Source organism: Rhinolophus sinicus, linkage group LG03 (genome assembly GCF_036562045.2).
Source record: "Rhinolophus sinicus isolate RSC01 linkage group LG03, ASM3656204v1, whole genome shotgun sequence".
NCBI classification, from domain to species: domain Eukaryota; kingdom Metazoa; phylum Chordata; class Mammalia; order Chiroptera; family Rhinolophidae; genus Rhinolophus; species Rhinolophus sinicus.
Genome location: NC_133753.1, coordinates 136,362,110 through 136,376,626, shown reverse-complemented (window position 1 = coordinate 136,376,626; position 14,517 = coordinate 136,362,110). Strand labels below are relative to the sequence as shown.

The following is a 14,517-nucleotide window of genomic DNA, read 5'->3' as shown; positions in this document are numbered from 1 at the left end:
CACGTCACACTGCCCAGCATTTCTTCCTCTATGAGCTTGTGCGTTTTCTCTGTGGAGACAAGCTGGACCTAAGCCTTTTCCCCGCCTAGAACCTGAAACTTTATTATACTAACTAGGCCCCACCTAACTCACCCCACCGGAGCAGTGAATTCTTACGGCGCCGGCACAGGCGGGAATAAGACGCGGCAGGCTCCAAACTTCCTTGGGGAAGGTGTTAGAGGGGCTCCACAGTACCCATGTCGTACCTGTGACAGTCCAGCCAAAGCCCCACAAAGAACCGCCCGATCCAACTTCAGTGACAGACGCGCCGCCACCTCATCACCGTCTCGCCTAACACGTAGCACGCTCGTTCGGCGCAAACCGAGCAGCCCCGGCCCCTGATCCTTCTCCCTCTAGGTTTTCATTTCAACCATTTCAACCGCCTACCTACTCCAACTTTTGCATAAGGGACCCGATCCTACCTGGGACTGATATTCCAATAAACGCCAAGGCTGCAATCTGAGCGCATGCGCAGTTCGCCAAGCATCGCTCACGTGACTGGAAGGGGCTGGATCTTAGTTTGTTCGATATTTGATTAAAGGGCCTTAACGAGAGTTAAGGCATGGGGTACCTCCGTTGCGCATGTGCTTACTCCAAGCCTGACGGGAGTTGTAGTTCTGCGGGTGAAGCGCTAGGCGAAAACAAAACTGCAATCCCAGCTCACATCTTCCCCGAGGGGGGAGGCGGGCCCAGCACCCAGTGGCTGGGCTCTCAACCGCTCCCTGCGATGCTGCTGCTATGGGTGTCTGTGGTCGCAGTCAGTGCTCTGGCAGCACCAGCTCCCGGGACAAGTGGGCAGAGGCGGGGAGCAGCTCAGGTTTGGCCCGATACACCTAACGTGGTGCTAGTTGTGAGCGACTCCTTTGTAAGTACCGAGAGGAGGCTGGGGGGCGCCCCGCTCGAGATCCGCTGTCGGCCCTCAGCCTTTCCCGTGCTTCAGGCTTTGGGGAGCAGAATCTGAAACTTTCAAACATGTTTTACCCCTGATACAAAGAAATGCATTTTGTCTTGAGGCCCCGTATACACACATGCACCACATAGATATGCATATAATACATACAAAACAATACTTTAGTAAATAAAGTACACTCTAATAGTCTTTGCAAATCTTTATTTTCATTTTTACTGCTAGCCTCGACCCACTAAATTATTTCACCACTACTAATGAACTTTTCACATCCCGTTTGATTTAATAGAGGGGGGAAAATGACATTCTGCATCTTCATAAAAGCTTGTTAGCTTTCTAGCCGTCGTTTACCAGTTCACCTCAAGTTTGCAGGAATTAATGTGTGGGTGAGAAGTGAAGAAAGTTAGCATTTTTATTACCCAGGTACCTGATAATCCTGTTAGTGCTGATTTAATTGTAGTAGTTGATGTAATTTGATCCATTCCCTTATATTCCAGTGACATTATATGCATGGGTGTTGTTGTTTAATCCTAAACTTGAACAGTTTTTGGAACTTTCCAAAAACTACTATCAATATTACCTGATACTTTCAGTATTATCCATGATTTTAAAACTACTGCTTGGACAAATGTTTGGTTACTAATTATAACAGTTCATTATCACTGGGTGTTACTGTGGTCACATAGATAGCGTTAAGCATGTGTGGCACCAAAATCCTTTTAATCACTGTTACATTGTATTGCCTTTCTCCTAGATTGACCAATAGTGATTAAAGTTATGTAATCTGGATATGCCCATAGAATTTGTTGAGAATGTTAAAGTAATCTTTATGATTATCTAAATTTAGAGAACAGGCACTATTGGAAAGGAACGTAAGAGAGGTTTATTAGAGAGTGCTGTTGAGATCAAAGGAAGAAGAAGGAAGCAGGATTGCCCGGAGAGAGAGAAGTTGAGTTTTGTTGCTGTGTCAATGGAGACCTCAGCTGATCTTAGGTGTAATTCTCAAACTAACATGATGCTTTGGAACTGTTTCCCGTTGGGGTGAAGGGACCAGGTCTTTGTACTCTCGTGTTGGATGGCCATCAGTTTGCTCCCAGAATGGGGCATGATCATGGGCAAGGCAACTGTCTTCAGCAGAGGCAAGCTTTCATTCCTAAAAAAGAATCCAGGTGGTACATCCCAACATCCTGGAAACTTCCAAAGATGACTACGATATTTGGTTTGTTATTTTTTTTAGTAAGATATACATAGTAAAGAATACGTAGATTTTTATATAGTATTTGTGTATGTAAGTACATAAATATTGTGCACAGACTAATAACTCTTATGAATATACCATGTTTCCCCAAAAATAAGGCCTAGCCGGACAATCAGCTCTAATGCATCTTTTGGAGCAAAAATTAATATAAGACCCGGTCTTACCCGGCCTTACTTACTATAGTAAAATAAGACCGGTCTTATATTAAGATAATATAAGACTGGATATAGTATAATATAGTATAATATTAATATAATACTGGGTCTTACATTAATTTTTGCTCCAAAAGATACATTAGAGCTGATTGTCCCGCTAGGTCTTATTTTGGGGGAAACAAGGTAGAAGCAAAGATCCTGAGCAAAATACTAGCAAATTCAATTCAGCAACATATAAAAAGGATTAGATACCATGACCAAGTGGGATTTATCCCTGGGATGTAACGTCGTTTAGTATCTGAAAATCAGTTAATGTAATACACTGTGTTAATCTAATAAAGGACAAAAGCCACATCATCTCAGTAGATGCAGAAAGAGTATTTGACAAAATTCAACACTTCATGAGAGAATACTCAGCCAACTAGAAATAGAAGAGAATTTCCTCAGTCTGATAAAGGTCATCTGCAAAAAAGCCACAGCTAATGTCATACTTAATTGTAAAAGACTGAATATTTTCTCCCAAAGATCAGGAACAAGACAAGTGTATCTGTTCTTACTGTGTGTATTCAACATTATACTAGAGATTCTAGTCAGGGAGATAGACAAGAAAATGAAATAAAAGTCATCCAAATTGGAAAGGAAGAAGCATCTCTGCTTACAGATAACATAATCTTACATAGAGAAAATCCTTGGGAATCCACTACAAAACTATTAGAACTAATAAGTTAAGTTTAGCAAGATATAAGATCAAATACAAAACTCAGTTGTATTCCGATACACTTGATTGATGAGCAAACTAAAAATAAAATTAAGAAAATAATTCTACTTAAAATAGCATCAAAAGATTGAAATGTTTAGGAATAAATCTAACCTAAGAAATACAGTTATTATACTCTGAAAACTATAAAACATTATTGAAAGAAATTAAAGAATACCTAAATGGGAAAACATCCCATGTTCATGGATCAGAAGATGTAATATTGTTAATATAGTAATAATCATCAAATTGATCTACAGATTCAATGCAATCTCTAAAAAAAAATCCCTATGGTGTTTTTGCAGTAATAGAGACATCCATCCTAAAGCTCATATAGAAATTCAAGGGTCCCAGAATAGCCAAGACAATCTTATACAAGAACAAAGTTGAAAGATTTACACTTTCTAATTTCAAAACTTACTAGAAACTATAGAAATCAAGATAGTATGTTACTGGCATAAGGATAGAAATGTAGATCAATGGACTAGAATTGAAAGTACAGAAATAAACTCATGTTTACAGTCGATTTTCAACAAAGGTCCCAAGATCATTTAATAGGGAAAGAATAGCCTTTTCAACAAATAGTGCTGGGGAAACTAAATATCCACATGCAAAAGAATGAAGTTGGACCCTGCCTCTCAGCATTTTCAAAATTTAACTCAAAATGAATCAATATCAAACATAAAAGCTAAAACTGTTAAACTCTTACAAGAAAATATAGGCGCAAATCTTTGTGACCTTGAATTAAGCAATTAAAAAATGGGCAAAAAATCTGAACAGACATTTCTCCAAAGACGATAAACAAATTGCCTCTAAGCACATGAAAAGATACCCAACATCATTAATCATTAGGGAAATGTAACTCAAAACCCGATGAGACACCCCGTAAGATGGCTATAATCAAAAAGACACAATTGTTAGAGTTGGCTAGGATCTGAGGGAATTGGAACCCTCATTCACTGCTGATGGGAATCTAAAAAGATGTAGCCACTTTGCAAAACAGTTTAGCAATTCCTGAAATGGTTAAACATGAATTACCATATGATCCAGCAATTCTACTTCTAGGTATATATCCAAGAGAAATCAAAACCTACGTCTACACAAAAACTTATATGTGAATGTTCATGGCAGTATTATAATACTGCCAAACAGTGGAAACAACGCAAATATCCATCAACTGGTAAATGGATTTTTAAAAATATAATAATATTATTCAACGATAAAAAATAAATGTGGTATTGATACATGCTGCAATGTGGATGAACCTAGAAGTCATTATGCCAAGTGAAAGCAGCTACTCACAAAGGACCACATATTATGTGATTCCATTTACAAGAAATGTCCAGAGGAAGCAAATCTGTAGAGACAGAAAGATTAGCAGTTGCCTAGGGTATGGGGGAATGGGAGGATAGGAGGAGGATGGCTAAGGAGTGCAGGGTTTCTTTTTGGAATGATGAGAATGTTCTCTGAATATACTAAAATCATTGAATTGTACACATTAAATGGGTGTATTGTATGGTACATGAGTTATATCTTAATAAACTCGTTTTTAAGAAAGAAAAGAAACACCTTTGCCTGCGTCTTCGAGGATATAAGCATCCTCTCTGCCTCTGGCCTCTGACCCCGCACCTGCATTGATTATAGTTTCGTTGATGTTTCAGGAGTGGGAGGTGGGAGTGCAATGACTAGTGGGAATCTCATGCGTCTGATGCACCGACCTGAGAAGAACATGTACACAGTCCTGCTGTGATAACAGATCAGACAGTTAACGCTACTGGTACATTCTGTCATTCAAATGATGCCTTACAATCTAAACATCACTGGTTTTCCCTGGCCCAGAATGATGAGGAACTGAATACCAAGTCATGGTTCTAGAAGGAGCAATCCAAATCACAAAATCATATCTACCAAAAGGCTCCTCCATCCAAAGGGAAAGTTGGTGGGTCCCTGAGAGTCAAGAATAACAGCAGAATGCAGACAGGAAGGCAATTTGGTATCATTTCTGTCACCTTTATGTAGAAAGGCAATCAATGGGCCTCTTTTTATTTTTTTAAATGCCCAGTGTCAGAATACTTAATTTGTTTGAGCCATAGGAATGGCCTTGAGAAAACTGACATGGGCTATTAGTAAATTACGGAAGTTATCCTGAAAGCCATCTTGAAAGATTCTCTCTCCCAACTAAACTTGATAGAACTGTACTTTGACGTATGACTGAGTATCCATTGTAAATCACATCACCATAAGATGGAAAACTCACTTTCTCTGTGTTTGTCATCAGCTAGCCATGTTAAGATCCATTTCTCAGACTTAATTATTATGTGGACCATCTCGCATTGATGCCATTATCAGTGGTACCTGGTGTAGCCTTTTTAAAAAATATTTGCTAGTGTATAAAAACTGCATGAAGTTAAAAAAACAAAATTTCTATAATAGAAAGTGTTTAATTTTTTCTCTAATAGTATAATAATGTTGATCTTCATTTAGAGTATTATTGGCATGCTTTTGACACTGAGAATATGTGTAGATAATTTAAATATTTCCTTAGAACTCAATCAAATACAAATCTTGCCATTGATGTACTTAATCCAGGTGTATTAAACTTTGCAAAAGTACACTGTTGAATTTTGAACATATTAAATTTGTCTTTCATAAATTGAACAGCTCTAGATTAAAGATTCATTTCATTTCACTCACTACGTATTTTTTGAGTGCCTAATATATCTCAGGCAGTAATCTTGACCCAGACGACCTGGCCTTGACATAGACCAGCCTACTTTATATATCCACTTGGAAGTCTCAGACAATTCAAGGGTTTAGGTATATCCTGTATCTTAGATTGGCTCATTTTTTTAAACTGTACTTGAACTTATTTATAATTATATTGAAAACATTCAAAGGTATAACTCCAGGATAGAATATTCTTTTTTCTGTCTTTGCTCTTTACCAAGGGGAGTTCCTCAATTCCCAATTCAATTCCAAAATGCGTATCTCCAACCCAAACATCTCTTCTAATCTTCAGGCTCATTTATCTAGCTCCCTAATTGATATTTCCACACGCAGGTATCTCTAACTTTCCATGCCCCTTAAACTATTTGAATGACTGGCTCCTTCTCATTATTTAGGTCTCATACTTCCCAGAGAAGCCTTTCCTGTCCACTCTTATCAAAAAGTAGGTCTTTTTATTCTGTATCTCAGGTGTTTTGCCTCCCCCACTAGACTGTAAGCTTTCTGTTTCATCTCCAGATCGTATCTCTAGATCTTTCACAGTGCTTGGCACACTGTAAATACTCAATAAATATTGGTTCAATCAGTCCATCATCCCCCAAAAGAACGTCCCAGGAAGTCCTTTAATTTACTTACTGCATTCAGATGAATCCAAGTGTAACACTGCCTTCAACTCTCAGATAATGGTATCATTGTCTATACTTGTTTTTATCTTTTGAGGATTCTTAGGATCATGTTAACGTCTTCTGCTACTTGTGAATTTTGTGGATAAAATTAAAGGAAATAATTTCCTTTTGTGATACAATCAGTGTTAATTAAATTTCTTTATTCCAGGATGGAAGGTTAACATTTTTTCCAGGAAGTCAAGTAGTGAAACTTCCTTTTATCAACTTCATGAAAGAACATGGCACTTCCTTTCTGAATGCCTACACAAACTCTCCAATCTGTTGCCCGTCACGCGCAGGTATGAACATGCTTAATATTAATGGAAGAAAGTGGCCACACACTGAAAATGTTTTTACAATTTAAAAACTTACACCCAAAAGTAGTATAAGAAGCCATATTTGGCATCTAATAAAAAAATTTCATGTAAGTGATGTGTGTTTTAAAATATGTATTGGGTATTGGGGTTATTAGAATTTTGAATTTATTCTTCAAGAGTAGGAAATTTTATCGTCTAAAGTGGTATTTAACTCATGTGTTACTGTTTCATTTACTTATGATTGGTGACTAAGAATCTTTTGACTGTCCACGCAAATGAGGAAATACTCATATATCCTAGAAGAGTTCTATTTCCAAGAAAATTTTTCAGTAAGAGTACCGGGAATTGGGAGGGGACTTCAGAGAATACCACAAAGTAGTTAGAACTTCTCATACGTATGTTTATTTGGATTTTTCCACATCATTTCAAATTACATGCTTATCTCTCTTTTAAGTCTCAATTCACTTCTATCCAAAACCTAATTGTTCACGTTTATTTTAGTAATTTAACAAATAGGCACAGTTTTAATGGCAAAATGTCAGTGACATTAAACCATAAATAACTGAGAAATAGGGAAAAACTGGCATTCTTATAAATTCTGTCTCTTCCCTAACAGAGTTGTTTTCCTCTTTATAATATATGATTTTTGCATTTGGAACCCATAAATAGCACTCGGCGATTTGCTTTTGTCTGTAAGTTCCCTGCATGATATTCTCTCTGATTTGAGTCGCAAGTTTCTTCACCTATATTTTCAGCACTATCAACTATGTAATCACCAATGATTAAAGGAAAGCTAAACTATATGATAAATTATATTTCAATGATGAGGGACTAGGTATATTAAAAAACAGTTTTGTTAATTTTATATTCTTGATTGAGTACATGGAATGAGCAGTGGACAAGGGTGAGGTGATGATGAGCTGGGTTTGAATCCCCGATGGGTCATGTCAAACAAGTCACACAGTTTCCTTAGCTACAAAAGCTGTATATGCTGTGTATCTCACAGGGCTGTTCCCAGCATCCAATGAAATAATGAACACAAAAGTGCTCACTTAACTCTTTAGGTTTCAAAACTGTTAACTGATGCTTTTCCTGGAAGAAGTATTTTGAAGAGTTTGAACAAACAGAAAGAATAATAGTAATGAAAATTAACATTTATTGCATTCTTACTGTGTGCCTGACACTATTCTATGTGCCTTACATGTGTTCATTTATATAATCCTGACATTTCCTTAAAGTTGATATTGCATTATCCCCATTTTGCAGATGGACACTAAAGTACTGAAAGGTTAAGTACCTTACCAAAAGCCGCTCAGTAACTGGCATTATTGGGATTCAAACCCCCCAGCCCACTCCTCAGAAATACAGCATTTTGTTAGATGAGAAAAGGAAGCTTCTTCAACCCCACTATGTGTGTACACAGAAACGGAAAAAGGCAAGAAGGATTTTTCCCAGTTTTATTGAGATATAATTGACATATAACATTTGTATTAGTTTAAGGTGTGTAACATAATCGTTTAATGTATGTATGTATTGTGAAATGATTATCACAAGGTTAGTTAACATCTATCACCTATCACATACATTTTTTTTCTTGTGATGAGAACTTTTTAAGATGTATTCTCTTAGCAACTTTCAAATATACAATATGGTATTAACTATAGTCACCACGCTGTACATTACATCCCCAGAACTTATATCTAACTGGAAGTTTGTACATTTTCACCACCTTCACCCATTTCCCCCAACCCCGCTTCTGGCAACCACAGGCTGCTCTGTTTCTATGAGTTTGGTATGGTGTTGTTTTTTTTAAGATTCCACATACTCGTATATGTGAGATCGTAAAGTATTTGTCTTTCTCTGTCTGACTTATTCACTTAGCATACTGCCCTTGAGGTCTACCCATGGTGTCACAAGAGGCAGGATTTCCTTCCCATATCTAAGATATAGATATAAATATACATATAGATATAGATATACAATATGAGACATATAAATATAGATACTTATATATATTATAGCTTTGTAATATAGTTTGAAATCAGGAAGTATGATGCCTCTAGCTTTGTTCTTCTTTCTCAAAATTGCTTTGGCTATTCAGGGTCTTATATGGTTCCCTACAAATTTTAGGATTGTTTGTTCTATTTCTGTGAAAAATGTCGTTGGAATTTTGATAAGGATTGCATTGAATCTGTAGATTGCTTTGGGTAGTGTGGACATTATAACAATATTAAATCTTTCAATCTATGAGCACAGATTATCTTTCCATTTATTTGTATCTTCTTAAATTTCTTTCATTAATGTCTTTCATTTAATAGTTTTTAGTGTACATATCTTTCACCTCCTTGGTTGAATTTATTCCTAGATATTTTATTCTTTTTGATACAATTATAAATGGGATTGTTTTCTTAATTTCTCTTTCTGACGATTGATTTGCAGATTTCAAACCATCTTTGCATTCCTGGAATAAATCCCAGTTGATCATGATATATGATCCTTTTAATGTATTGTTTGCTAATCTATTTTAATGTAATTTAATGTATTCAGTTTGCTAATATTTTGTTGAGGATTTTTGCATCTATGTTCATTAGGGATGTTAGCCTGTACTTTTTTTGTTTTGTAATGTTCTTGTATGGTGTTGGTATCGGTGTAATGCTGGCCTTCTAAAATGAGTTTGGAAGTGTTGCCTCCTCTTCTATTTTTTGGAAGAAGTTGAGAAGCTTTGGTATTAATTCTTCTTTAAATATTTGGTAGAATTCACCAATGAAGCCATCTGCTCCAGGACTTTTCTTTGTTGGGAAGTTTTTGATTACTGATTCAATCTCTTTACCCATAACTGGTCTGTTCAAATTTTCTGTTTCTTCATGATTCAGTCTTGGTTGGTTGTATGTTTCTAGGAATTTATCCATTTCTTCCAAGTTGTCCAATTTGTTGCATATATTAGGTTGGTGCAAAAGTAATTGTAGTTTTTGCAATTTTTAACCTTTTAAACCGCAATTACTTTTGCACCAACCTAATAATTATTCATACTAGCCTCTTATGACACTTAAATTTTTTGTGGAAAGCCAGTACAAGGAAAAGGAATAGGGAAAATCCTTGAGGATGTTAGAAAATGGGATCTTTACTTCAATTGCCTGACTTGGAAAATTAACCAATAAATACTTAGTGATTATTTTTTATGACTGAAAGAGGACTCTAGACTCAGGTTTTATATTTAATTCTAGGTGTATTTATCTTAAACAACTTAACCTGTAAGCCTTAGAGACTCACCTGTAAAATGTAAATAGTAACTCCTTGCAGAGTTTTTCTAGTGATAAAATGAGGTAGCAGTCAGAAATGTTAGGTAAAGCACCTAATGCAGATACGTTCGTGTGTGTTTTTCCCAGAGCATGAGCTCTGAACTAGTAGACTCTATTCTCTCTTGCAGTAATTGTCTTAATAGTTAAAACAAATTGTTAAGCTATAATACATTAACCTCAATTTCTTTCTTCCCTCAGCATTGTGGAGTGGCCTCTTCACTCACTTAACAGAATCTTGGAATAACTTTAAGGGGCTAGATCCAAATTATACAACATGGATGGATATCATGGAGAAGCATGGTTACCGAACACAAAAATTTGGAAAACTGGACTATACTTCAGGACATCACTCCATTAGGTAAAAAATAAAACAAAAATAATCCCGATAGGCTCCTTTCTGCTATAGCACATATGTGTACTCTTTTTGACTTTTGTTTTTTGTTTCTCCACCAAGGTAAAAGTAAATCTTTTAATCCCTTAATTGTGTTAATTTGGCTAAAACTTTAGCTTGGTTTAATCTTATTAAAGTATTAAAATTGCCAATATGCTAATAATTTTGTTTTTCTTAAACAGTAATCATCTATTAATGTGTCTAAAAATTGTTTAGCCCATGATTTATTTTTGCTGAGTTTCTGTTATATAATGACTGCATTATTATTCACTTTACAATATGTTTTAAAGACCGTAATATTCTTGCTACTTGCTTCTGTCAGTTCTCTTCAACATGAGTCTACTGTAAGTTTGTTTGGTTTGTGTGTTTTTGTTTTTTTTTTTTTCATTTTACTAAGTCCTCAAAAAACCAGGCAGCCAATCACAGTGGATAATAGTAGAGATCTAGAATCAGATTGCTTACTTTTGAATACTAATTTCTCTATTTAATACTAACCTGTAGCAGTATAATCTTGGGAATACTTCTAAACTAATGAAGTGTAATTTCTTTGTTGTGAGGGTAAAATGAAATAATATGTGCAGAAAAGAGTAACACAGTAGGTCTGATACTTCAGTCGTTAGAAAGGCCTGCTCTCAAAGTTGGCCCTTCACTGACATCTGGGAACTTGAATTTCTGGAGTGTTCCCTACATTCTCTAACTGATAAAGTGACTTCCCATATACCTATAGTGTTTGTACAGTGTTGTTTATGCTGAACACCTGCTTTCACTCTGGGATTCTATACATTTGGTACGTGCTAGGAAGAGGGTGTCTACATGATATGCCCAACAACTTGGGTCACAGAACTGTGAGAGAATAAACTTCTGTCTCAAATGAGTCTCTAATGAGCTTCCCTGGTAGGCAGCACTGCGTAGGTATTGTCACAGTTAGATGCTGGATGAATTAAGTGTGCCCTTTGTGACACCACTTGGAAACTCATACCTGCTTTCCTATGGACTTATTCTAGCATTTTTTCCCCTTTGCTGATTTTGCTTTGTGTCCTTTCATTGTAATAAGTCTTAGCCATGAGTACAACTATTTGATGCATGCTCCTAGTGAATGAACTTGGGTGTGATCTGGGGGGAGGGAGGGGCCTCCCAACATGTATGATTCCTGCCACAAATATATATTAAGACCTTAGAGCAGTACTTCTTGCCTAACAGGTGTTAATTGAGGATTATGGTCATAATAGTAGTGATGAGGACGATGCTAATGATGATGATAACTAAGAACCAGAAAAATAAATTCAATAAAATAATGGTGAGTGTAGTGAGATGAATAGTGTTTCTTAAAACTTCATGTCTGCCTAGAACTTCAGAATGTGACCTTCTTCGGAAATACATCCTATTTGCAGATGTAATTAGTTAAGGATTGCAGGTGAAATCACCCTAATCCAAAGACGAGTGTCCTTATTCTAAAAGAAAAGGAGATAGACACACTGAGTGAGCAGTGTGAAGAAAGAGACTGCGATGGGAGTGATCACAGCTACCGGCAACAACAACAACAACAACAACAACAACAACAACAACAAAAATGACAGATTGCCAGGAGTTACCAGAAACTAGGAAAAACCAAGGAAGAATTCTTTCCTAGAGCCTGTAGACAGAGCATGACCATGCTGATACCTTGATTTCAGATTTCTAGCCTCCAGAAATGTGAAAGAATAAATTTCTGTTGTTTTAAGCCACCCAGTATATGGTAATTTGTTATAGCAGCCCTAGGAAATTAATGCAACAAATTTTGGGTAAACAGATACTAAAATAATCTAGAAGACTCTGAGTAGAGAAGGGCTTCAAATAATGCCCTTTTGTTCGCCATCATTTCATTAATGTTGTTGAGATGCTCTAGGAACATAATGCTTGTTTGTATCAACTGGTAAAATTGGTTTCGTTCTACTTGTATGTCGTTTCACTTAAAGTCACAGAAATGATTGAGGACATTAAGTGAAGACCTACTGTATTAATCTGGCTCTTCTGGTTAATGTTAAATTTCTTTCCTTCTTTGTCTTCCACAAGCTAAACAATATCAATACCGGAAACCCCAAAGTAATCCTGACATCTCTTGCCCACCTAGTCTTCTAATCATTACCAAATATTGTCAGCTCTACTTCTAAAATATTTCTCCAATTTGTTCACGTCTCATCACCTCCACCAAGCTACTATTACCTCTTGCCTAAACTATTGGAATGGCCTTCTAATTCTTTTCTTCTATCTGAGTCATTTTCTATAAGCGGGTAGTGTGATCTTTTAAAAATATACATCTAATTGAATGACTTACCTGCTAAAAATCTTTCACCAGTTTTTCTTTGCAGGTAGGCTAAAATTTCAAATCCACAACACTGTTTCTAAGATCCTACATAATCTAGCCCCTGCCTACCTTCAGTCTCATTTTGTGCCCCTCTTTCTCTCCCTCAGTACACACTTGGTCATTCTTTAATTTCTTTAACATGCTTCTTACTACCTCTGGACCATTTCACAAGCTAGTCCTTCTGTGCAAAATGCTCTTCCCTTACTCTGCCTGGCTAACATAGCAGAAAGAAATTGTGGGAGGGGAGGTAAGTGTGGTGGAAGGAGCACAGGCTTTGAATCTGTAAGAACCATTAGACACCCAGGTTCCCTGCTTACCATCCTTGAGGCCACCATGGTAATTATATATGTTCTCAATTCATATAGCTTAATGTTTTTCTGAAGCCAGTTCACAATAGGCCATTTTTTAATACTCTCAAACAAATGAAAAATAAAAGGCCTACTTCCAAACTGAGAGAATTGCTATGGGAAAAACTCTGAAGTTTGAGCCTCTTGGCAAACAGCAAAGGGAAGCAAATCATAGGCTGCTAACACCACTCTTCCTATTCCCTGTCAGGCTCGCAGACAAGCGTCATAGAGAGCAGAGCAGTAGCACTCAAGAACAGCAACCATACAGCTCTCTGTCAGTCCCGCAGGATTCCGCAGCCTAATGAATAAGTCTGTATTTACCTGAATAGATCTACAATTATTTTATCGCTAAGATCATATATACCTTTAAGTCAGTTTTCTCCATACTAAAGATGGGCTTATTTTATTCTTTTACAATAGAGAAAGACATCCATTCCTTTGGTCATTTTAGAAGCTTTTTTAGAACCTCCCCCTACCCACCCACCCACCCACACACCTTATTATTTATTGATATCCAGTATCTAGAACAGCTTAAATAATTCTGGGTGCATTCTCAGCATGATATTTTATAATAGTGGAAGCGCCTGCTGTTTTGTTTTGTTTTGTTTTGTTATTCTGCACCGCTCACTTCTGATGACCAGCAGATTCTCAGCTAAAGCAGCAGCCTGTGGGGCTACCTTCAGATTGGTGTCTGCCATAACTGCTACATCAGTTTCTTGTAACACGAGTGATAGTAGCTCTGAGCCTACATCGTCATTCCAGTTCTTGGATTTTTCCCCCCCATTTAATTACTCAAGTTTAATGTATTATGTTTAGTTGCCCAAAATGAAGTTTATCTCCTACTTTTCCAGTGTTAGCCATTGAAGAATTTGGAAGTTTGTCTCAATCTGCTTGAGAAGAGTCTGAAACTATTTAATAATGTGGAGATTTAACTTTTCTAACTTAATTAACTTTAGCATTAGCCAGGTGTGACCTAACTGAAGAGACTTATGGTTTAAAAGGAGAGGTTAAAACAAAGTCTAGATAATTACAGTACAGGGCAAAACATGGTGAGTTCTGTTTAAAGTAGGGAGCAATCACATCAATTTTTTTCCTTTCAATCTTAGTTGTGGGGGTTCTGTTCAGCTTCAAGTTGTTGTCCTTTCAGTCTTAGTTGTGGAGGGCGCAGCTCAGCTCCAGGTCCAGTTGCCGTTGCTAGTTGCAGGGGCACAGCCCACCATCCCTTGCGGGAGTCGAACCGGCAACCTTGTGGTTGAGAGGATGCACTCCAACCAACTGAGCCATCCGGGAGCTCAGCGGCAGCTCAGCTCAAGG

At 37.0% G+C, this 14,517-nt stretch overlaps 2 protein-coding genes across 3 annotated transcripts in view; one reads left to right on the top strand and one right to left on the bottom strand.

The window, feature by feature from the left end:
• SKIC3 (SKI3 subunit of superkiller complex) overlaps positions 1 to 524 on the bottom strand; it is a 74,176-nt gene extending 73,652 nt beyond the window's left edge. The window contains exon 1 of one of the 2 annotated variants that reach the window (XM_019727881.2): positions 462 to 524. The gene's annotated coding sequence lies outside the window, so the exon portion shown is untranslated. Of the gene's footprint in view, positions 1 to 245; positions 385 to 461 lie in introns of those variants that run through there. The other variant, XM_019727884.2, reaches the window with a different exon arrangement.
• A 127-nt stretch (positions 525 to 651) lies between these two features.
• Positions 652 to 14,517, top strand: part of ARSK (arylsulfatase family member K) — a 37,714-nt gene continuing 23,848 nt past the window's right edge. Inside the window, exons 1-3 of the mRNA XM_019727891.2 lie at positions 652 to 904; positions 6,675 to 6,804; positions 10,320 to 10,479. Coding sequence (XP_019583450.1) covers positions 767 to 904; positions 6,675 to 6,804; positions 10,320 to 10,479 — 428 coding nt within the window. The 5' untranslated portion in view covers positions 652 to 766. The remainder of the gene's footprint in view (positions 905 to 6,674; positions 6,805 to 10,319; positions 10,480 to 14,517) is intronic.